The sequence below is a fragment of the Myripristis murdjan genome, chromosome 10 (genome assembly GCF_902150065.1).
Source record: "Myripristis murdjan chromosome 10, fMyrMur1.1, whole genome shotgun sequence".
Taxonomy (NCBI): Eukaryota; Metazoa; Chordata; class Actinopteri; order Holocentriformes; family Holocentridae; genus Myripristis; species Myripristis murdjan.
Genome location: NC_043989.1, coordinates 3873066 through 3898132, shown reverse-complemented (window position 1 = coordinate 3898132; position 25067 = coordinate 3873066). Strand labels below are relative to the sequence as shown.

The 25067-nt window shown below is 43.8% G+C and overlaps 1 protein-coding gene across 1 annotated transcript in view; it reads left to right on the top strand.

The window, feature by feature from the left end:
• Positions 1-14831, top strand: part of npm1b (nucleophosmin 1b) — a 61309-nt gene extending 46478 nt beyond the window's left edge. The window contains exons 11-13 of the mRNA XM_030061881.1: positions 5822-5999; positions 11693-11799; positions 14213-14831. Coding sequence (XP_029917741.1) covers positions 5822-5999; positions 11693-11799; positions 14213-14491 — 564 coding nt within the window. The 3' untranslated portion in view covers positions 14492-14831. The remainder of the gene's footprint in view (positions 1-5821; positions 6000-11692; positions 11800-14212) is intronic.
• The last annotated feature ends 10236 nt before the right edge of the window (positions 14832-25067 follow it).

Genomic DNA, 25067 nt, shown 5'->3' with positions numbered 1-25067 from the left:
CGCAACTTTTGTATCTCTGGATAAGTTTTTCGCTCTCTTTCTCGAGCTGGCTGGCTGGTTGGTTTGAACGGCGTTTTTCTCCACCGCTTTTCCTCCTCTGCAGCACTTGGTAGAATAAAAATGACCCATGCAAGGTGTAGATATCCCCCGCAGGTATACGGACGGAGTTGAGGAGCCTGTGATCTTTGGAGCAGCGGGGCTGGGATTGGAGAAAACTAGAGGTGCGCAAAGCCTGGAGGATTTTTCTAAGCAGGGGCATTTTTTAGGGGGTCGAATATTGAATCCTGTCCACGATTGGCACTGATTTAAGGAGACTTTCCGGGATTTCGGGGGTCGGATCGGAGGAGACTGAGAGAGAGAGGGAGTTGAAAAAAAAAAAAATCAATCTTCTGGATAATTTCCCCCTCAACAAGGAAGCACCTAATGTTGCACTCCGTGACTTTGCTGCTCTCCAGTGATCTATCCTTACACTGGGATTCAAGCTACTACTTACCCCCGGAGTGGTGTGCGTAAAAGCCGCGCTGGGGAGAGAGAGAGGGGGGGTTTCTCCAACCTTTCCTGGGGCTCTAAATCTGTGGAAACAGGTGTATTTCAGGTGTATTTCGGCAAGTCAAGATGTCTCTCCTGCCTTCAAGGTTCATATACCTGTAAGTGTTCCACATCTCCCGCTTGCCCTTGCACAAAAACATGCATTCTTACCAATAGAAGTCGCCAAAAGCTTCATATTTGCGCATTGCTGTCATCCAGGTAGGCTGCGTTTATGCTTCATGTTAATTGCCTGTGATTCACTCCCCCTCCTCCCTTTTCTCTCTCCCTCTCTCTCTCCCTCTCCCCCTCTCCGTCTCCCTCTCTCTCTCCCTCTCTCTCCCCCCCCTCACTCTCCCACTTAGGTGTTTACATTTTCTGGTACTCTATTTCCAGCTACAGGTATGTTTACTCTCACGTTCAATTCCTACGTGTGTGTGTGTGTGTGTGTGTGTGTGACGGTGCAGTTTTATCAGGTCTGCTGTGTGTGTGTGTGTGTGTGTGTGTGTGTGTGTGTGTGTGTCGGATGATGATGGGTAGGATCTTTTATTATCAGTGGCCCATTAAGCGGAAAGACATTAAATTAATACTAATAACAACCTTTATAATCCTCATGAAAAAAAAAAATAGTAATCCTGTAATAAATGTGGTGTGCTACCAAAATATGTAATAATGTCATACGGAAATATTAAAGTGGTTCCACTGGAGGTCAAATAGCCTTAAATACGAGAAACTCTCTGTCTGTCTCTGTAGTAATATTATAGAAATCCTGTAGTGTTACCATACGAGATAAAGATGGCTCAGCATGCGATGAGGTCACTATAAACTCACTAACGGAGGCTACACACTCTATAAATCCGCATAAAAATATAAAAATATATAAAATATATAAGAGTTTTTCGTTGGGAGAAATCCCAGTCAGATGAGCAGTGAATAATTTAACCCAGACTAGCCTCTGCATTGAAAATTTAATGCACAGTGGTATTTTTTTCAAAAGTTTGTTTAAAAAATAAAAATAAAAATCCAGATTTCCCTTCAGATCGCACGTTTTGTATTTTATTCCAAGAGAGCAGAATATTAATTTTGATCCACCGCGTTAAGGCTCGCTCTCCCAACAGATGGCTTCCTTTGCCACTTGTTGCCTCAGTTTTATGAGCTGAGTCGCGCTTTAAATAATAATGATTTGCAGACATGGGCTCAGCTAATTTGCTGTGCGCTATGATTCAAATATGCTGCAGAGAAAATGCTCCTTCAGCCAGATATTCATAAAGTCGATAATCAGTTTGTAGGCCTAATATATGACGTGCTGAATCAGAAACCCTGCAGCTGATTTTTTTCCCCCCTAAAGTCTTCTCCCAAACACTTCAACTTAAATAAATAAAGCAGCCACAGCTCTGCAAAATATTTGATCTCATATTCACCTTTGTGATGCCTTTTTTCCCTCATCAGAATCTCATAATTACCAACAAAACATTGTATTTTTATTTTTTAGTTATTTTTTTTAAACAGACAGATTCATGTATATTTTAATCGGTGCTTCCTGAATATTGTCAGAGCACACTGATATATAGATGGTAACTTCATTTTGGCATGAATTTAATGTACTCTGTTTGTGTGTGTGTGTGTGTGTGTGTGTGTGTGTGTGTGTGTAATATATTTTGTATGTGTATGTGTATTCAATGTATTTTATATACTTTTATGAAATGCATATATTTTAATTCTGGCTTAATTCTGGTGTTACTTGCTTCACCTCTCGGTCTGATGGTTCACCTCGTCCCATTCAGGGAAAGATTAGCTCTCAGGCCAAAAAAGCAAGGGTTCCCCACTCCTGGAATCATTTTTTTTTTTTTTAAATGTTTCCAGGACTTTTTAAGAATCTCCCAAACAGATCAATAGCCAATAAACCTCCAAAATGCGGCTGCATTATGTAAGGCTGTGTGCTCTGATTATTCCAGTGGAGCTGGCACAAACAACGGCGAGATGTCGAGCCTGTCAGCTGCACGCAGGACCGTGTTCATGATGTGAAGTCGCAGGGGTTAAAACACTCACATTCAGAGGACTGATGATTTATTTATTTATTTATTTTTTAATTTTTATGTGTGATATACATGTGTGCTTTATGAGTCCCGGCAACGTCAGAGTCAGTCAGGCCTCAAAGAGGGCAGCAAAGGACACACATATTAGCTCTTGGATTGCTGTCAGGACCCAAAACCAATCTGAAAATCTCCAGAAAAAATGCAGAAATTGCCCTTTAATGTGCTTCTGTCACATTCCCTGTCTGTGTTGTTGGCCTGCTCTGATTCACGGCGCTGCTTTGTGTGGGTAATGGCTCGTACATGTCATGCTGTGGTTGTGATTTCATGAGGAAAAACAACAGAAGCAACCACAATTGGAAGTTCCTTTTGAATGCAATGCCAGCGTGTGAGAGTGTGTGTCTATCCCTTTGTGTGTGTGTGTGTGTCCCTGTCTGTGTGTGTGTGTGTGTGTGTGTCGAGCAGATAGCAAGGTGTATCTCAGATGCATGTGAGGGCTGAGCTTCCTCGGCGAAGACAAGCGCCAGACTTTTGAAGTTTCAAACATATCCATTTTCATCCTGTGGCTTTGAAGAGAGGAGACAGCTTGATAAAAAAAAAAAAAAAAAAAAAATGTTGTCGTTTGCGCTCACCTCAGCCATGTGCTTAGGCTTGCCTTTTCCCTGACGCGAAATGCAACTGTCTACCAAACACACCTTTATGTTTGTTTAGAGATGGGGAGATCTGGGATAAATCCCTCAGCAGCCCCGTTAGGCCTCGGTTTTGTTGTGTATTTTTTTTTCTTTCTTTTTTTTTTGGCTTGTCAGCTTTGAGGTTCGTCTTAAGAGTTTTGACAAAAGATGCGACTGAACCGCTGCTGACGTTCGACTCTGAGGAAGGACCTGCTGTTTTCAGCACGTTGGCGTCTGGCGTGTGACGCACACGTCGCTGCCGCCTCAACACTGAACTGTGCAGAATGTATTACAGAGCTAATCTGTGTTTTTTTTTTTTTTTTTGTCTTTAGACCTTTGACATCTTTCTCTTTGGGTTTTTTGAAGTTTGCGTTTCTGTAGGTGGCGCTCTTTTCTATCGCTGTCGCTGCTCATCCTAACCAGCCAGTTTATTCCAGTTTAAGACAGTTGAGCCACATCATTTCCTGTGCAGGCTGAATCAGTCGGCAATTAGCAAAATGTTTCTCTCTTTGCATGAAAATGTCAAAAAATTGCTTTATAATTTCAAAAAAAGTTCGGTTTTTACTGCCGTATAGCACAAAATGACCATAACAGATCGGATTAGGCTGTTGATCAATACCAGTGACTCAACAATTTGCTAAATATGGAGATTTCTGGTTTGCAAAACTTGGTTTCCAATATGTTCCGGGACAAAACCCAAACAGATTGTCGTTGGGTGTTGATGCTGTTCACCGGTCGCTGATCGAACACCTGAAAGTCATGATGCACATTCACAAGTTTTGTCGGTGGGTGTCGTTATAGGTTACAGGGTGACATCTTCGCCTGCTCCCTCACACGTGTTGAAGATGACAAACGGTTTGTTGGAGCGTGCCGCGCCGCGTTAACCTTACCGGTACACCGGATCTGACGTTGCTGTCTCCTTTGCCGTGAAAACGTGGTTCAGTCGGTCGCTGGGAGGGAACAGGGGAGCCTCGTCATGACGCGTTCAGAGAAAGCTTGGCTCGGCTCGGCTCGGCTGTCAGAGAGCGACGTATGGCAGCGCTGGCACGGCTGTGCTGTGTTGGTTTGGCACATGTTGCACCGCACGCAGAGGTTACGCAGGGTAAATGTGGCTGCTGTTGCTCAAACAAGGAGCTTTTCCATCCAGATATTTGCTGGGCTGAGAAATCTCTGGATTCTCCTGCTTTAAAATCCTCGGAAATGTTAGTTTTTCAACATTTTCAATGTGATACAAATGTGCAATCTGCTTTTCTACATAGAGTTTGATCATGTGCAATCAGTTTTCTTGCAAAAAATGCCTTTAGACGAGTAAAGCTATTGTTAAAGTCTATCACTTTGAAGGTTTCAGGATGTTTTGATGTCTTGAAATCTGTATCAACGCTGAAAATTTGCACATTATCAGCAGGTAAAGCCTTTTGGATATCCAGGCTTTGATTCGTGGTGTGAAGATTTCTGATTTCCTGCAACTGTCCCGACACTGCAGGCGTGTGTCCTGGATGTCGATGTGTTGCATGATGCCGGGCTGAGCAGGAGCCGCGACAGGATCTGCGTCAGATCCGCACACGGCGTTTGTTTCAGGACTTGTTCTGCCGTGACCATAATTTCCCATCGTGTTCGCTAAACGTCATTAATTTGCTGAGGTTAGAATAACAAGGAGTCGGGGTATGTAATGTGTATATAATTAGCCACCTGAGAACAGCCACATAAAAAGCCATTACTGTGCAATTACCACACCATACAGCTGGGGAAACGGGATCTTGGCTCGAACCGAGATTCCAGGGCTTCTGAAAGTATACGTTTCCCCTTGTTGGGTGACACGGTCGCGATCCCCCCCCCCCGTTTCACGTCGGGTCTAAGGTGACTCGTAAACGCCACGGGAATCGGGGCCAGTGAGCTGTGGAAGACGGGTTTGTGCAATTTGATTTAAAAAAAAATTCCTCCTGCAAGAGTGTTTTCGTGGCGCGAGAATCCTCTTGCCGTCGCTGTCATGTCTTCCACCCGCTGCGTCTCCTAATTTATGGACCATACTTGGCCCGCGGGCAGATATTTGTTTGATGATAGTGCAACAGGTCTGGATGCTTCAGGTGTATAATTGCTAGTGGCTTGCTTGCTTGTGGAAATGGAGTGCTGGTTTCCCAATATCGCCCCCGGGCGCGGAGCACGCCGCTGTCTCGATGCAGAGCGTGCAGCGGCGTATGAACAGAAGGCTTTGCACTTGTCCTGTGAGATTTTGGACTCCGATGGCTGCACCGAGAACACGGTCCTGCAGCTGGTTAGGGGCAGTCCTGATGAAATGCGCCGCTCGAAAAGCAGGAAAAAGCAACTCCAAAGCGCCGCGGCTCCAATTCTCAGGTTGTTATCTCGGTTTTTCAGCCCTGGAGCAGAACGTCTTGACACATGGCCCATAAAAACTGCAGCACACATTACTATCAACACCTGTGCCATGATGATCTCGCTCTCTCTTTCTCTTTCAACCTTCTCCTCTCTCCCTCTCCCCCTCCTCTCTCTCTCTCTCTCTTTTTCTTCCGGTCCATCTGTCTCCATCTCGTGTCTTTCTCTGCTTCCTCTCGTCTCGCTCCCCCCCCCATGCAGGAATCTCAGCAGAGCTCGGCTGATTTCAGGTTTTACATCGAGAACCACACGAGGAATCCGGACGACCTGAGTCGGAAGCAGATCCGGATCTACCAGCTGTACAGCCGAACCACCGGGAAGCACGTGCAGATCCTGGGGAAGAAGATCAACGCCAACGGAGACGATGGGGGCAAGTACGGTACGGGAGGATTCCTGTGCATCACACCACACGCTTTAGCTAGCCGTTGTGTCGGCAAGGCGGGGAAATCACCAGCGGCCACCAAACGCTGATGAAGTTTGGCTTTTTTTTTTTTTTCTCTCTCTAGCAGTTTGGTCAGTCACCAGTCGTCGGTTTGGAGGCGATTTCTAGTTTCCATTCGTGCTTGGCTGGTGAGAGAGTGGATGGTGAGCAGCTTCTGTTTGGGGAGGATGAAAGTGTTTGGAAATGGTCGACTTTGAGGTGGACGTTGACCGCAGGACTCGGGCATCCTGAGTCAGTCTCTGCGCTTATTGCTTTTTATTTTATTTTTAGCCCGGTGATGTGATTTTTTTTTTTTGTTTGTTTTTTTTTTCATGAATACCTAACGTGGCCCAAGCTAGAGCGCCTTACGTTGGGATTTCGTTTGCCCTGTGAGCCTGATGTCATGACCTTTTAATATCAGGAGGATGCAACCTGAACTGCATCGCCGCATCTATAAACACGCCGTCATCCACTAGAATGGGGATATGACTGTCCATATGAGGCAAAGCACATCAATAACGTCATATAATGGTAGTTTTTTATATTGAAAGTGCAACTCAGACCATAAAACATAAAATTTTTCTTCCCTGAACTACAACCTAGACTCAAATTTCAGCTGAATCCCCCTTAAAATCCAAATCCACTGAGTCAGATTAAGTGTTTAACCACTTTATTAGTATAATCTGTCACTTATGGCACCATAGAAAATGGTTACTGATGTGCATTTGCATATAAAAGAGTTGCTCTCCCGGTCGGGGTGGTTTGGTTCGTCCAGCCGTGGGGAAAAAACAATGCAAACACTCAAAACACACACATGCTAAATGCTTTGGCAACTTGGTGGTAAAACTCCCAGGAAAAAAAAAAAAAAAAAAGCAGAATAATGATTATTGTGAAGTATTTGCAAAACCATGCTGATTGTATGTGACGGGTGCGGTTTTATTTGACCTTTTCAGATCCGCCGCTTCGCACGCTGTCACCTCAAATCGTCTTAACTCTGCCCTCTGAATTATTTCGATCACCGCGGTCGAAATCAAACGTCGGCGAGGTAAAGCGGCGGCGCGGGCGGGAAGCGGCGGGGGTTTGCGGCGCGCGGCGTCCTGCAGAGGGTTTTTTTTTTTTTTTTTTTTTTTTTTTTTTTCCTCCTGGTTTTCAGCTGACTCACGGCTCTGAAACGCCCGGGCTCGGATGCCTTCGAGTGAGTGTGTTCAGTCACAGATGCGCCGAGGCGAAGTTTCCTCACTGCTTGTTAGAGCTTGAGTGGAAGCAGATCCAATTTTTCCCATGAGGCCTTGCCAACTTTACCCCTGCCGCCGCCCCCCCGGTTCTCCATCTCCTCCTCCTAACCCATCCAGCTGCAGTACCTGGCACCTGTGAACTCCTTTACACTCACTAACATGCTTCATGCTCAGGAAGATACTCTCTCCCTCTCTCTCTCTCTCTCTCTTCTCTCTCCCTCTCTCTCTCTCTCTCTCTCTTCCCCTCGCACTAATCCACACAGTCAGCGCAGCTTTACAGCGAACAAACACAAACCACCGCAGAGGAAATACATCGCGCCGGCCAGCAGCTTTGTGACGGCTGAGGTCAGCCACTCCGTATCAGTGTGTGTGTGTGTGTGTGTGTGTGTCATCATTCTTCTTCGGTGGTGGTGTAGCATATTAATTACCAGAATACATCCAGAACAATCCGTCGTAATCGCTGCCTGTTGCCCAGGAGCAGATGGCGGGTCTCTGCAGAGGCTTTTACTCTGATAAAGGCTGCAGTGTGGAGGAAAAGCAGCGTTTCTGACCGAGGTCGATAAATGTCGTTCATATCGCACCGATGATTCCTCGACAAGGAGGAAAACAACGTCCAGAGGAAAGGAGATGCAGCTGCTGCTCATCCTCAGTCTCCTCTGTGTACATGTTCCTTCTACGGCAGCTGAGCAGGACAAAAACCAGCGGAGATACCCATTCATGTCCAAGTATTGATCAGGCATCATACAGTTTCACTTTGCACTGAGAGATGCCTCAGTGATATAAAGGGACCCCAGGAATGACCAGCTACTAAATGTGGCATGCTAAGGAAATTTTTTATTTTTTATTTTTTCCGTAAGAGTTGGAAAATTTTCTGTCAGAGCGTTCAAGATGCGGCTATATACCAAAATCTAAATTTTTGTTTTCTCATATATTTCATGCTTTCACTGGGATACTTTTTTTTTTTTTTTAAACACACACAAAAAGTAAAGTTGCATTTTTATGTAAGTTTAACATTAATTTAAGATACCAGATATTAGATTTATGCCAGCAAACATTCTTTAAATTCAGCTCATTTTAAATCCTACATTACCAAACGTTCGATAAAACAAATTTTCTTGTAGTTTTTTTTTTTGAGATGCAGCTATTTCAGGTGTTTTATTATTTTTCGTGGTTAGTCACAAGAAATCTCTCATTTTATCAGGTTTCATAAAAACCCTTCTGGACGTCATGGTGACTGGAAAGCTCTTGTGACTGACGACTGAAAAGAGCATTTTATCAAAAACTTGGTGATTTGGCCTCAAAAATTCAACTTTTTGACCGACTTTAAAAATTCAGATTTGTGCTCACCTCAGCTCGTAAAGATTTTTTTAAAAAATTTCCAACATGGATATTAAAGATAACTCATGTAGTTTTCCTTATGATTGCATAAAAGTTTTTCTCACTATAACACACTACATGCGGCTTTGAGGCTCAGTAAATATGTTGCATGTATGTTCTGCCTTTGCAAATCCTTATTTTGTACTATTTTGAAAGTTGCATAGTTTACATGAGCGAGTGTAAAATGTCGCCCCCTGCTGGAACAACACATCATGTCAACATTAGGAGGACCTGGTGCACAATAGCGCCACCAGTGGTCACAAACTATCCTGGGTGCCTTCAGTGAGTTAGGCTGAGAGAAAAGGCTGATTTAAATCAAAAATACAAATAAAAAAAAAAAAAAAAATAGTGTCAGAAAGTCATGAGGCTGGTTTTCCAGGAAATGTAGCGTCAGGTTTTAGTTTGTGGCTGCGGCTCTGATAAACCCAGAAACCAGCCGGAGAAACTTTTCCAAAGAGCGACACTTATGTTATTTCACTTTTGCACCAAAAGCGCTGAGCCGTCTGCACGACTCCTGCACTCAGGCGGCTTCCAAGAGATTATTCCCCTGCGCTGTTCATACATTTACTGTGTTTTTTTTTTTTAGGGCTGCGGATTATGTGGATTATGGTTTTTGAAGTGCTTACACTGTAAATAAAAGTACCACATTGCCTCCTTTGTAAACGGAGCGCCACTCGTTAGTGGTATTGATGACAGAGAGATTCCACCCGGTGTTTGTGTTTCAGGGGAACGATGACTCAAGTATCTAATTAAGTTTGCTGAAGCCCGTCGCTGCCAGCGCATTAGTTTTTCAAGGATCAAACCATCAACGGGTTTATTTCAGGAGAGTAAAGATAGGGTTTGGACAGGGTCGCGGACAAAGAACAACTTTGGCGGGGAAATGTTGCATTATCTGATGTTCTGGGGCGAGACTTCATACCTGAGGTTGAATTTTTGGTGCCGCTGCAAAAACCAGCTGACAGTGGAAAGGCCAAGCTGCCGTCAAATCACTGCTGCTCTGAATCGAAATATCTGAACTTTCAAAACGTCCCCGCCTGCATTTTCCTACATCCACTGTCCCAACAAACCAGCAGCGGTGGAAAGAGTACTACAAACTGTACCTCCAGTAGAAGTACTGTTCCTCTGCTGGTATCTGACTGCAGTAGAAGTAGAAGTACTGTTCCTCTGCTGGTATCTGACTGCAGTAGAAGTAGAAGTACTGTTCCTCTGCTGGTATTTGACTGCAGTAGAAGTAGAAGTACTGTTCCTCTGCTGGTATGTGACTGCAGTAACTGTGTTAGCTGGGATCTTTTCCATGCAGTTAGAAAAGGAGGAGAGAATCCGCTGCACACTACATGCTTTTTAAAGGGGCATTGCGCGAAATTGCCAAGGGTTGATTGATTTTTTTTATTTCTTATTCCACATTTTTGAGTTTAAATTAGGGCTGGGCGATGGGGACAAAATCAAACATCACAATATCTTTGACCAAAAACCTCGATATCAATATGGCGATGATATTGTAGGAATGACTTTGGTGCATTCATAAGATACAGATGAGAAATTTTTACTAAATAATCACCAGTAATGCCGATGTGATGACCAAGCAGGGAGAGATAATACAATAATAAAAATTTTGATAAAAAATAAAAATAATATCAGTCTAATCAGTTCAGAAAATTGCATTTCTTCATTATAATGCAGCCTTTACAACCAGGACAAGACATCACTTATGCCATATCATGACATTATACGATATGAAATCCCAGATGCAAGTGCAGTTTTTCATGGTTCAGCTTTTATTGTGAAATTTGGGAAATGACAGAAAGTAGAAGCAACAAAGCAGAAGCAGGTTCCCCCTTTTCATCTCTGCTGACTGAGCTTTTATTGTGAAAGGTTCCACAATCTGTCATAGTGACTCAGGCAGCAACTGAACTGAAGTAAAGGTGAAATGACTGACTTAAAAAAAAAAATACTCCAAGTGCACAAAAAAGCCACTCAATGGCATTAACGTGAGGAAAAGTAATTAGTTTCCTCGGCAAACCAGCAAGAAAATCCTGCAAGAAAATAGCCAATCAAATTATTTTAGCCCTTATTTTATTATTTTCGATGCTAAAATCCACATCATGATAGAGCTTCTTCCCGCTCGGTTTTCCCGTTCAGACACGTTTCCTGCCCACTTTTCTCTCCAGGTCGGATTGAAGGAGGATTTTTTTTTTTTTTTTTTTTCACGGAGGGGGGGTAGCTGCACCCCCTTTGCCTTTTCTTCCTCTGCTCCCTTGAGCGCTACTGAATGGCCCAGTGTGTTAAACAAATGGATCATCTTAACTTTTTGATTGAGTGAGCACAGACTAAAGGGAACTTGAAACCCAATCCTGAGGGGCTCGTAACCGCTCCACAAATGTTTGGCAGATCTTTTTTTTTTTTCGGGCTCGCGAGGGGGCGAGCAGAAACAAAGGTGACCTCGCAGGGGTTAAGGTCATGACGGGACGGAGGGGGGGAGGGTGTGCGGAAAAATGCGGCGATGCGGATTAGTGCTGCGTCAGGCCGGACTGATTGTTGTGGTGCACATCATACTAATAGCGAAGTCATATTACACTTTGGATTACAGTTTGTTGAAGTGCACACATCTTGAAGGGGCAGCCACCATCAATCACATGCAGTTTCAACAGAAAATTATGCTTTCATAATGTTATTTAAGCCTGAATCTAACTTTTTAGATCAGATTTTTTTTTTTTTTTTTTTTTTTGACGGTTTGTAATTAATATTAAAAATCACAGAGAAAATCCTTGATGCCAGTGGTGAAAGCAAACATCCAGACAGCTCATGGTTGAGGTGGACCGTGTCCATGAAATATCACCTCAATACCTGGAAAAATTCATTGATTTTTTTTTTGTTTCTGTGGTGATTTTTTTTTATTGATTATGGAGATGCTAAAAAACTTGCAGAAATTAGAGGTTTCATAATGAATGTAACACCCCCTGAAAAAAAAGAGAACTGGATTGGGTTATCTGCCTGGAAGTTAATGAAATCATCCTTTTTCTTTTTTCTTTTGCCTTTCAGCTCTCCTCGTCGTCGAGACGGAAACCTTCGGGAGCCACATCCGAATAAAAGGAAAAGAGAGCGAGCATTACATTTGCATGAACGAGAAGGGCAAAATAGTTGGAAGGGTAAGTATCTGTCTCCGTACTAGGGGGCTGGGAAAAGACAAGAAAAGCTCAGCACAAAGCTCGACATTTTTACAGATAGGACTTCTCCATGAAAATGAATATTTCGGAGGGATCTCTTAATCGGAGCTGCAGCGAGCGCAGCCTCAGATCTGCCTTTCGCCTGCTGTTTTCTGTGCGCCCCCTAACAAAACCCCTTTGATAACTCACAGCCATTCTTCCATTACGTAATCTGCTTACTCCTTTGACACTCGATCAGTCAATTACAGGCTGCAATCACCACAATGCATTGAGAGACTAATGGTCACTTAGGAGAAATGCCATTGCAATTATATCACTTAGTCGCACCAGGTGGCCGCGAGCGCAGGATGACTGCATGCGGCTGTGTGGATGACCGCCTCGACGTGGAAAACCAGTTAATATCTGCAAACGCGCACACACACACACACACACACTCGGCGAGGCACATGTGTGATTGTGCTGCATTAATAACTCGGGCTGACAGCGTCCGCGGGGCCGCAGCTCACACTCGCTTTCCCTCTCTCGTCGTGATCATCTGTTAGGAACATGCATTTTTGAGTTTTAGTTGCTGGGGCCTCATTTGTTTAAGAAGAAGAAGAAGAAGGAGAAGGAGAGAAAAAAAAAAAACGTTCTCTTCTAGGCTCCATTAAAATGATGTCGGTGGTTTTCCCGCCGTGAGTGATGGTGGGAATTAGTTTGAGAGCGCAGCGAAACTGGAGAGAATAAATGAAACCCCTCGAAGATTTTGCACGGCTTCGGCCAGAATTTAGTTAGGAAGTCAGGTTCAATTCCCAGCTTGTTGATTGTTATTGATGTTTTCTACTTTGATTTAATTTTTCTTTCTTAATTCCTGACCGTGACCATCAGTTTTCTTATGTAACGACCAAATCCGTCCACCGACCTTTTCCAAAGTTTTAGCCGCCAAAACTTAAACTCCACCTCATGCAAATTCACTTTACTGGCTCAACCTTAACTGTTTAACCTGTTCAAATGTGAAAATTTGTGAGATCCACTTTGTGAAATCTTAAGTTTGTGAAATTCTCTAACCCCAACACTAGGTTTTTCTCACATAACAGTCCTTACCCCGACTTTATCTAAAGTTTTAACCAGATGAACCTGAACTCAACCGAACACAAAGTTAATTTACCTGCTCAACTTTAATCTTTTCAAATGTGAAAATCTGTGAGATCCAGTTCCACTGAAAGACCTCATGACGTGGCATCCAAACCTCCTCGATGTGATGCGTTTCCTGTTGAATCATGATGTTGTTGCATCACGTAATGTGGAGACGGATCATTCAGTTTGAACCAAAAAATCCGGAGGGGTGGGGTGGGGGGGATGGGGGGTGGGGGGGATATTCTGAGAAAAAAACTCTGAGATTAAAGTCACAAATTTATTAAAAAAAAAAAAAAAAAAGTCAGAAAAATAGTTTTTCTTGTACGACTTCGATCTCAATTTTGGGGTTTTTCTTGCAAATGTGTGACTTCATAAGCTTAGAATTTTATTAGAATTAGAATTTTTGAGTTTTTCTTTATAAAAGTGTGGGGGGGGGGTAATATTCTGAGAAAAAAACTCTGAGATTAAAGTCACAAATTTATTAAAAAAAAAAAGTCAGAAAAAGTTTTTCTTTTACGACTTCGATCTCAATTTTGGGGTTTTTCTTGCAAATGTGTGACTTCATAAGCTTAGAATTTTATTAGAATTAGAATTTTTGAGTTTTTCTTTATAAAAGTGGGACCTTTTTCTCGTAAATTTACCACTTTAATCTCAGAGAATATTCAAGTTTTTGTTTCTCGTAAATCTGCGACTTTAATCTCAGAATTTCTTCGCTTTTTTTCTCGCAAATTTTGAGTTTATAATGTCAAAATTTTTTTGAGTTGTTTTTCTCATGAAGTCATGAGTTTTTTCTCGTACATTTACGACTTTAATATCAGAGAATATCCAAGTAATTTTTCTGGTAAATTTACCACTTTAATCTCAGACAATATCCAAGTTTTTGTTTCTCGTAAATTTGCGACTTGAATCTTAGAATTTCTCTGTTTTTTGTCGCAAATTTTTGACTTTACAATGTCAGAATTTTTGGGGTTTTTTTCCCCATAAATTTGTTTCTTGTAAATTTACCGCTTTAATCTCAGAAAATATCCAAGTTTTTTTTGTTGTAAATTCACGGCTTTAATATCAGAGAATATCCAAGTTTTTTTTTCTCACAAATTTACCACTTTAATTTAACCCTTCCTCCCCCGGCTCCGTATTTTTTTTCGCCCTGCAGTGGCCCCGGTACGCCGTCGTAAACATGAACGGTGCACCAAACCAAAAGAAAAACGTGCCACGCTCATGGCGCGGTGGGAAAAGCCCCACATCTTTATACTAACGTGGTTTCTCTGCCTCCTTGTAGCCTGACGGACGGAAGCAGGAGTGCGTCTTTGTCGAGGAATTCTTGGAGAACAACTACACGGCTCTGGTGTCGGCCAAGTACAAAGGATGGTACCTCGGCTTCAACCGGAAGGGCCGGCCCAAGAAAGGCTCGCGGACCACGCAGACGCAACAGGAAGTCCACTTCATGAAGCGCCGCCCGAAGGGCAAGATGGACCCGCTGGAGGAGTTTCGTTACACCACAGTAACTAAGCGGACACGAAGGGCTCGGCGATTAAAACCCAACCCCAAAAGGAACTGACGGGACCGAGGGGACGCAGCACTATTTTCCATGGAAAAAAAAAAAATCTCAAGCTCCTTGTCTTAAAAGAATCACCTTAAAAGACTTCACACACTCAAAAAAAAGAAAAGAACAAAACAGTAAAAAAAAAAAAAAAAGAGTCAAAGATGTTTTATTTTTGTATTTCAGGACGACTGAATATCTCCCACCTCTTGGATTCTCCTGGGTTTAATGTCATTGTGCTCTCGTGTCTGTCATGTTATTTATACTGGATAAACTAAAGGACCTCTGAGAGACTTCTCGTCGCCGGCGTTCTCAGCTACGTTTGAACCGCAAGCTGAAGGCATACCTTTCTTCTTCTTCTTTTTTTTTTTTTTTTTTTTTTTTGACAATGGGGGGGCAGGGAGGGAGGGAGGGGTAGGGGTAGAGGTAGGGGAGGGGGGCGGCTGAAGCAGGAGCTGACGCAACGTTATAAAAATCAGCCGGCTAGAGTTTTATTGGAATACCTGTCGGTTTTTGTTTGTGTTGCCCCTGACAACGCGGATCCCATACTTTCCACTGGAATCAGACACCGTGGAGACGCAGAGCGAGGAGGAGAGAGGTGGCGGTCGCAGGTGACGCCGCCCCGCCAAGACGACTGTGTAGCTTTGAGTGCAATATTTGACAGCTCTCTCTCTCTCTCTCCTATCTCTCTCTCTCTTTCATTCCCAATGTCTCTCCACCTTCGGCTTCACCCGTGGATGGAACACGCTGAACCCTCCGAGCGCCGTGTGATCTCCTTGACATTTTCACGCGGCGTATGATTCAGCGAAAACACGACATGCTTTGACTAGTCGGGCATCAGCCGTGGTCGTCGTCTTGTTTAAACACTCGAGAAAGGAAAAAAAAAAAAAAAAAAAAAAAAAAAAAAAGGAAAGAAAAGAAAAGAAAAAAAAACACAACAGCGCGGAGTTTGATGTGATTCATAATTCCACACTGTCTTCCAACTTCATCACATTGGGAGATGGATGTTAATCCCCCTTTTCTACCCCCCGCCCGCCCCCCCCCCCCCCCCCCCCCCCCCCCTTCTCCTCTCAGAGTATGAATCACTACTGGACATGTTTTCAAATGGTTTGCAAGTGTTAACGTCGTTCCAGGAAATGAAAAAAAAAAAAAAAAAGGATCCTGTGATTCTTTTGAGTGTGAGCTAGCTAATATTTCGGGGTTGGTGATGAAGACTTCCTCTACCTCCTTGTTCTTGTGTTGACCCCCCCCGCCCCCCCCCGCCTAGTCTTGACTTTCACAGAAGCTGCCAGGTTTAATTTATCTCCACGGCCTCTCTCTCTCTCTCTCTCTCTCTCTCTCTTTCTCTCTCTTTATTCTGCGCTTTCGCCCCGAAATCATCTTCAGGCTTCGCTCCGTCCGTGCGCCCTCGCCGGAACCGGAGCTTGAGAAAGAAAAAGAGAAAGAGAAAGGAAAATCGAAAGCCTCGGGATGCTTTCCGGGGGGGAAACCGCCCGCCCGCCTCGCCTCGCCTCGCCTCGCCTCGCCTCGCCTCGCCTCGCCACGCCCTGCGCTGTGTTGACAGTGTGATTCAAGGACAGGAATAGCTCGCCCTCCCTTTAAATCGCTGAATAATTCCACGTTCGACAATTGAGACTTCTCCTCAAAAACCCCCAAGACGAGCAGTTGATCCAGGATTCAGGGAAGATTTCAGCGCCCCGCGTGCTTCTGCCCGCTCCTCTGTTTCTGACGACAAACTCCAGCCTCTCTTCACCAGTAGTATATATTCACCTGTCTAACGGCGGGTTTTTGTATGAGTTGCTACTAACAACATGACACATTTATTGATTTTTTTTTTTTTTTTTTTTTTAAAACAAATGTAAGCAAAAAATAATTTTATGACTATTATTAAGATATTTATTGCCTCCCTTTGTAAATACAATGTGATGAGTTTTATTTGGCCTCTGTTAATAAAATGAGGACTATATTTAAAAACAAAAGAGAGCTATTTTATGTCTTCACTCATGCACGGCAAGAAAATATCCTCTATCTCCCGACTCAGACTGGAATCTGATGATGTGCGGTGTTAATGCCTAAAAGAGTAATGCGGCAGGTAGCGATTGGTTGCACATAGAGTACATTCCCTTCTGCGCATACTGCCAAGGTATGCATTTTTATATACAAAGCCCAAGTGTGAGCGCTGCTTCTAAGGTCAGTCGATTTTAAATCGAGAAAGCCGCACGGCGACGACATCTCTGAGGGCTTTTTTTTTTTTTTTATTCCTTCTCACACAAACTAAAAGTGAAGATTTGTTTGTGTTTTCCTACTTGTCTTTTCTTTGCTTTGTTTCCGGGTCAAAACTTCACATATTTGGGTGAATTATCACATCATAAACATCATAAACCTCCTGATGCAGCCTGTGTTGTTGTGGGTAACGGCACCAAAAGAAGAAAAAAAAAACATTAAAAGTTAAGATAATGTATTAGAGCGCGGCCGATCTGAGCTTCACACCTCACGTCTGCAGCACTTAGCGCGCGGAGCGGCTTTGATGTGAATCTCCCTCCGTCCCCACGTCGAATATTTCAGACATTTTTCCGTCTCCGAAGAGGCTGCAGGAATGTGGAGTAGTGTGTCTCATAATGCTGCGCGCTGGAATGATGTTTACAGCAGCCGTCAGACTGAAAGATGGTGGTTGTGGGTGAAAAAAAAAAGAGAGAGGATACTTGTGTTTAAATTCCTAGCGATGCTATCGGACGCCCCCCGCCCGCCCGCCCGCCCCCCCCCACGGGCGCGCCGCTCGCCACCCACAACAGAGCGTCGTGAAGTCGCTGCTCCGTCACGGGACGCCGACGTCGGAGCTGCTTTTAAAAGGTGAAGCGTGATGGGTGACCCTCTGATTCGGCGCTCGGGATCCTGCAGGGAGAAGGTGAGGCGTCTGCAGGAGATCCACACCGTTTCTCTTCATCAATCAAACAAACCCCCCCTCCCCCCAAAAAAAAAAAAAGAAAAATCGATTTAAACGAGTCCTGGCAGGAACCGATTCGATCAAACATGCTGGAAATAAAGCGGCTGCCCGTCTCGCGATACCCGTCGAGGACTTTTTTTTTTTTTTTTTTTTATTGTTTAAGGTAGACGGATTCAATCAAAACCCTCACCAATTCTATTTATGCGAGCGAGACGCCCTCTTTCTTCCCATGCCACATACTTCAAAGTTGACCAAGCACAGCCGAACTGCGTCTGGGGTATATTGACATTGAAACGAGCGCCGATGGTTTCAAACGTGTCGCCCCGATCCGCAATAAGGCGAAGACATTTTTGCATAAGCCTCCCGCCAGGCTTTTCTCTGAGGTAACCTTTGATCATTGGAGGCTGGATGCTCTTGGAACTGGACCAACAGCTTCAAAATGAAACATAGAAATTCCCTTTTTGCAAAGCCCAGCCCCTTTCCAGAGGAGGGGGAGGGCGAGGGGGGGTCTTTAAATGCAGTCCTCCTTGCCAAGTAGTTTATATTCTATTATTAGAAATCCCAGCACGCCGCTGGATACAGTATGACCTGAGAGCGGCGTGTCAATGCAGAGAAAAACCTTGTGGTCCGACGAGAAGTTAAACAAATTTCAGTGGAACGACCAAAAGTGCTTCTTTGGCCTCGGGATCAGCAACCACACACTTAGCAATCAGCCCTGTCGACAGAAACTTGTTCTATTCGAGACGTGAAACAACTTTTGTCTCTCTGGATGTCGCCTAAATTGTCCGTCGGGTCAGTGAAGAAACTCCAGAGCCAAACATAATAAAGAGTCTGAGCGAGAATATGAGCTCGTGTCATTAAATGCAGCCTCACGTCACGTCATTTACTGTCAAAACACGGCGCGGCCGCCCGTCTCGCTCCTGGTAAATGCTAAACCACAGTTGACTGGTCGCCTGTTTTTACGACGGTGAAATCCACAGGGCAAACACTGTGATCCCCAGAGTATTTCTGAGCACACGCGGCTGAGCGCTGTTTTTACAGGATTACAAATGTGCTTACTGTATGGCCTGTTTCTGGAAAGCCAGACCTCCTCTGTTCTCCTCCTGATGTCATCATGTGTTGTGAATATGGGTCAAAAAAAAAAAAAAAAAAGACAAGAAAAGACAAGAATAGAAAAAAGAAAAAAGGCCAGCCTTATTCCATGTTGCCCCTGGTCTATCTTTAAACAGTTATTTTTAATCTCAGCGCCACTCCGGCTAAATTAAGATTAGATAAACTCATTTTAACAGTGATGCAAGTAGCAGCAGTAGTAATAATATCAGAGGTAACAGTAGTAGTACTAGTAATTGTACTAGAAGTAGGAACAGGGTTACAACTGATGATTATTTCCACTGTCAGTTAATCGTTTATTATGTTTTCAATTGATAAAATAATCATTTAATCAATGCTAAGGTTAAAAATAACAACAAAGTCTCATGGAAAGTCAGCAGAATTCAAAATTATGTCTTCAAATTGCTTCATCAGTCCGACTAGAAGACAAAAAAAAAAAAGTATTAATTTTAAGGTAAGACAATCTCAGCATCTTACTGAATGTGGAATCAGCAAATGTTTGGGATTCTACTTGATAAATTATTAAAATGGTAAATCAAAATCACACTTGATCAATTGTTCGTGGATGGACTCAAAGTTTCGGCACCGAGAAAGAGCGGGGAGGAAATGGGAGGTCTGACGTTGCTACCTTTAGAAGATTTACGACTCTTATACTTTTACTAAAACACACTTTTGATATGTCGTATTTTGTTTAGTATTCTGAAACAGGGCTCAGAGTTTCTTTGTTTTTCACAGTAAACAAGCAGATTTTGAGGTTTGGTCAAATTTTTTTGGGTAGAAAAACGTGAAAACGACATCGCAGGAGAACAAATTCTGGAGTCTGTCTGCAAAACTGAAAAGGACGGCGGCGCTAGCAGCGGTTCACGGCTCTAAACCGCAGCGTCTGACGTGATGCATGATGATGAAGTGATGCATTTTACATGTCCAGTTGGTTTGAGATAAACAGGAGAAGAAGAAGAAGAAGAAGAAGAAGAGCGGCGCGGTGAGCCTGAGCCACCGCAACTCAACAGACAAAGACAAGACGAAACTCCATCGACAGGAAACCCAAGCCCCGCCCACGCTGTTTGATTGACAGGTGATCTCTGGGAAGCGCGGTGCAGAAACACAACAGCAATGAGCTTTGAATTTAAAAAAAAAAAAAAAAAATCCACTTTAAATTTGATTTAAGCAGCGAAAAGGGGTCAGTTTGTCAGCGAGCGTCACAGCAGGAGAGAGGAGCTCTGCAGGGACTTCAGCCACTTTGAATACATGTACACACACATGAAACCCCTCTCTCTCCAACACACACACACACACACACACACACACACACACACTGGTCAGGCCTTGTCCCAGCATCAACAGATGCCAGGTGACACAGCTCATTAACTTCTCCTTTCTCCTATTCTTTGGGCTCCTCATTGTCTTGAGATATGAGATGAGCCTTTGTTGAGAGTTTTGCCCCCTTTTTTTCTCCCGGGCAGCCAGAGCCCGTAATTAGTGCTTTGCGCTGGGCGTACTTTCTCACAGGGCTACGACACAATTAATCAGCATTTTCCCACCAATGCGCAAAAGCCCCATGACTCTATCAAGGCCAAATTTTTAAGTTGTGACGCCTTCCCCTGACTGTGAAATCACCAGGAGCTTTTAAAGGATTAAAGCGCTGAACATGAATCAGTTTATTTTATTTTATTTATTTATTTATTTATTTTTTCGCCGTGGTCAGACATGGACAAAGTAGGTTTGTTTTGTCTCGCCGAGGTGGCAGATTCATGTGTGTTTATTACATAAATGCCAAAATGAATGCCAGAAAGTTTGGACAATCAAGCAGCGTCTAATTAGTTTTGCCTCTCTGTGTGAGCGGAAACTCACCTGGCATCCGAACACCCCTGATCCCGTAAACTCCACCCGCCCGGGGGGTGGGGGGTGGGGGGTGGGGGGAGGGCTTGCAGGTTAAAACAAATGCCAAGAATTAATTGCAGATTTCGTCTCCTCGTGGCTAACGTGGACGCGTTTGTTGACAGCAGGCGGATGACGCCGCCGTGACTCTGAGAGCGGCGTCACCGGCGAGTTCAGGTGAACGAGGCTCAGCCGCTGCGTCTCTCATTATCGCTCCCTTCATCTCTTACCCTCCTCTTTAATTCTCTGTTTATTTATTTCCGCTCGGCTGTGATCTGTGTGATCATCACTGCCACTGGGCTGCCATAAATCTGTCACAGAGGTAGATGAGCTTCTTTTTATTCTCTTATTTGCGTAAAAGCATCAAACAGACAAACAACACCAAGATACAGCACAGAGTGTGTATGTGTGTGTGTGTGTGAGAGAGAGAGAGAGAGAGAGAGAGAGGACATGAGCGACGGAATCAAATAGTACCTGAAAATCATTTTTAATGTTTGCTTTGCTCTCCTGAGCATACCAGATCAATCAGTCAATCAATCAGTCAATCAAACAATCAGTCAATAAATCTTTATGTGAAGAGTGTACTGCAGTGTTTCAAAATAAAACGAGACAAAAAGTGACTTTAAAATTCAAAAAAAGAAAGAAAAATGATATTGAGCAGGATAATTTACAGAGTGAGGTGGCACTCGATGTAAAATCTGTGCTGAAAATTGTATGTAAAGAAGAAATTATTCAGAAAATCTGACAAAGATGGTAAATATTAACATTTAATCCTGTGGCAGGATGAAAGTTTGTGTGTTGTCACTTTCTGTGATTTCTCTCTGAGCAGTTTATCAAGAGCTGGGCTGGGCATAAAACACCCAGGAGTGCAACGGTAAAATGTAAAAAAAAAAAAAAAAGTTAAAAATACATAAATATTTAAAAAAAGAAATAAATAAAAATGGAAGGTGGTCACCCTTACAAGCAAGTTTTCCTGCATCTCGGTGATGTTTTTGTGCTCCCGCTGGTCTAATCGTCACCTTTTCCATTTCTTATTTGGGTTAACGAGGTTTGGCTCATGGCGGCTCGTCGACCAGACCAGGACCCGAAAACAGCCTCTGGTGCTTCCCGGTGTTTGTGCTCATCTGCTCGGGCCACCAGAGGGATAACACCGTTCAGTTTCAATTATTGATGATGCAAAACAAATTAATTAGCCCTGGCACTTGGAAGTAATTCTACATTTTCTGGTATTCACTCGCTGTAAGGATACTGCCTCAGCTCGTCTCCGTGAAGACACTAAAATGCAAAGTAAGAGCAAAGCGGTTTTGCATATCTAAACAGCTGAAGTAGAAGAAATCAAATCCTGAAGCGACTCGCAAGCTGTCAAGATGCCAGAAGGGAAATATATATATATGTACACTCCACTGCACTGATGTGACAAGAAGTGCACAAATAAAGGATGCAGAGGAGGAAAACATTTTTTCCATTTAATGTTATCAGTTTTTGAAAGACTAGACACCAGTTTTGATGTAAGCTTTAAGAGGTTTACATTTTTCAAAATATTTTCGAAAACCAGCCATGTTGTAAAGTGTGCAGAGAGCCTCGCTGGCTTCAAAAAAGTCTACAAGGTAGAAAAAGTCTGGCGTAAAAACCCAAACTAAGCCTCAGCCTCACAGAAGCGCTTAGTCCAATGAGAAAACATGAGAAAACAAAAGGCCAGCCTTATTCCATGTTGCCCCTGGTCTATCTTTAAACAGTTATTTTTAATCTCAGCGCCACTCCGGCTAAATTAAGATTAGATAAACTCATTTTAATAGTGATGCAAGTAGCAGCAGTAGTAATAATATCAGAGGTAACAGTGGTAGAGGTAGGAACAGGGCTACAACTGATGATCATTTCCACTGTCAGTTAATCTTTTATTATGTTTTCAATTGATAAAATAATTATTCAATCAATGCTAATGTTAAAAATAACAACAAGGTCTCATGGAAAGTCAGCAGAATTCAAAATTATGTCAAATTGCTTCCTCAGTCCGACTAGAAGACTTCAGCCATAATCTATGAGAATTTGAGATTAGCAGAGTCGCTCCTGGATTAGCCTGTGTGATGTGAGAATAAACCTGGACTTGTGTAATCCTTAAAGATGTCTAGCCCTATTTGTGGTCCATTTTCACAAACTACAAATCAACCAGTACAATAAACCTGAGCATTTATTGGACATGTAGTCTTCAGAAAAAAATAAAAATTATTATTGGAGATTGACCAGAGGAACTGAATGTTAAAGGGACACGTCAAACATAATGCGCTATTTTTGAACTCAGAATGTGCTACTTTCAAACACTGATGAAGAAAGCCTTCTTGGTAAATTCATATTCCAAAAACCAAACTAATGTCTGATCCAGTCGCGGATAGAAATGGGCTTCACAACAGCAAAACAGTGTCAAAAGTCCCGTTTAAAAAGCTCACACTCATCATACTGAACAATAAAAGTGTGTGTTTTTGCTCAAATCTTGCAGAATTTTGAAATTATGAACCCATTTTTTCCCCACTGGACCAAAGCTGATAAGAGTTTCTGGAATACAAATTGAATCTTGAGAGGAAACTTCCTTCATCAGGGATTGAAGGCAGCACACAGTGAGCACTTGATGCAAGAATGATGCATTATGGGTGACGCATCCCTTTAAGACCCCATAATAAACTACAATCCCGGAGTCGAAATCACAAATCTGTAAGAAATGGTTTGAAATGGGTCTGATTTGCTTCCCCGAAGTGTGACGTGCACCCTGTGCCGCTCTACTGCCCAAACTGTGCCAAACTCCACCCATCCCGCTCGCCAATCAGCTTCAAACAAACCCAAAGAATTACGTCCAAATACTATTTAATGTAGGTCTGCAGTCAGGGGAGAGAGAGAGAGAGAGAGAGAGGGAGAGCTGGTGAAAGGGAGGGAAAGAGGACGAGAGGAAAAACAGTAGCCACCGAGGCCAGGGAAACAAAAGCAAAAGAAAAACCCTGGACCTTTCACCTGAGGTCCTCCACCGCTAATCTGACATATGTTTTCATAAGCCAAGACAAGCAACCCTGCCATGGTGGCCGCTCTCCAAAACTAATGATGTCAAGTGATTCCCGCTAACAAAATCCCCTTTTAAAGCAGAATGAAAGAGGCAGAGAGGGAGGGAAGTGCGGGGGCTCCGGGGGTCCAGCGAGGGGACGGCGCTGAAGGGGAGGGGGGACAGGTTGGGGCAAAGAAGAGGAGGCCCCGGAGGACGCGGGGGACGGAAAGCCCGGACAACAACCTGAACTTGGTGCGCCCCAAAGACCCCACCAGCCATTTCCTCTGCCAAATCTTACCCCTCGCCACTATCATATCACTGGACACAGAGAAAAGGGCTCACTTTTTATTTACGCCGCCGTTATTGCCAGAATATTGCTTTTAATTGCTGTCATGGATTCCCCGCTGCGGTAAAGGACGAGTCTGAGACGATTACTCAAAGTAATGGAGCATAATGATGTCTCAGAATGGCCCCCGAAGCTCAGGTCAGGGGTTGGACAATGTGAACATTCAGCTACTTAGCTTCCTTTGCAACTTTGTGACAAAATCTGTTTGCCCAACACCAATTAAGATGCCTCTCCGTGCGCTCTGGTCAATGGGTTTGACGGAGGGGGTCATCCAACGAGTTGACATGTCCCTGAGCACGAACAAGCTGGCCTGTGTCCTCGCCTCGGTAATTGGTGTCCCTTGCAACGTGCCGCTTCCCAGGGCTGTCCTTTGTGTCCCCATGGCAGTCCTAAATGAGGGGAGTCAGGGCTTTAATGGGACTCCTGTTAGTTTTAAACAAACACAGGGCGACCCCCTACTGTTCAGCATGTTGCATAGAACAGCTGGGAGTCCACGGGGCTCTCGCTCGGAGCCCACAGCCCTCGCAGGGGCCCGAGGGCCCGCTGCCCGCTCCCCTTTGTGCCCGGGACGACAGCCTTTCAACAGGTCCACACTAATTCTGCGTTCACGCCACCAGCACCCGCATCGCCGTTCTACTTTTCAATGGCCTGACTTGGGCAGGCTGATTGCTAGGTGTGGTGCCAATGGTGGCGCAGCAGCAGGCGGGACATGTGGCGGTGCTGGCGCGTGATTGGCCGCCGGTGGGAAATGTCCGCAGACATCTTCACCGCGCCGACGAACAAGCAGATGAGATGAAAAGACGAGAGCAGTCCGCATGAGCTGAGAGGAAGAGAGAAGCTCCAGGGACAAATTTGTCCTGTTGCTTTTCGATGCACAGCAACTGCCTCTAATCTGTTGCTCTGATACACACACACACACACACACACACACACAGTCGTGTTTCCATCACTTCAGAGGACATTACATTGACTTACATTCATTTCCTGGAGATTTATCTTAACCTAACCCTAACCCTAACCTTAACCTAACCCTAAAGTTATCTTACCTTTAAATCAAGTCTTCACCCTAAAATTTGATGATTTTCACTTATGGGGACTTGCTTTTTGTCCCCATAAGGGAGGCGAGTCCCCACAACATGACTGTGTAAATAGATTTATGTCCCCACAACATTAGCAATACCTAGATCACACACACACACACACACACACAGCATGCTGCAAAAATATTTAACTTATTATTCAGTCTCACATTCAGTCTAATAATCTTGCTTTTCTCAAAACAAGTGGG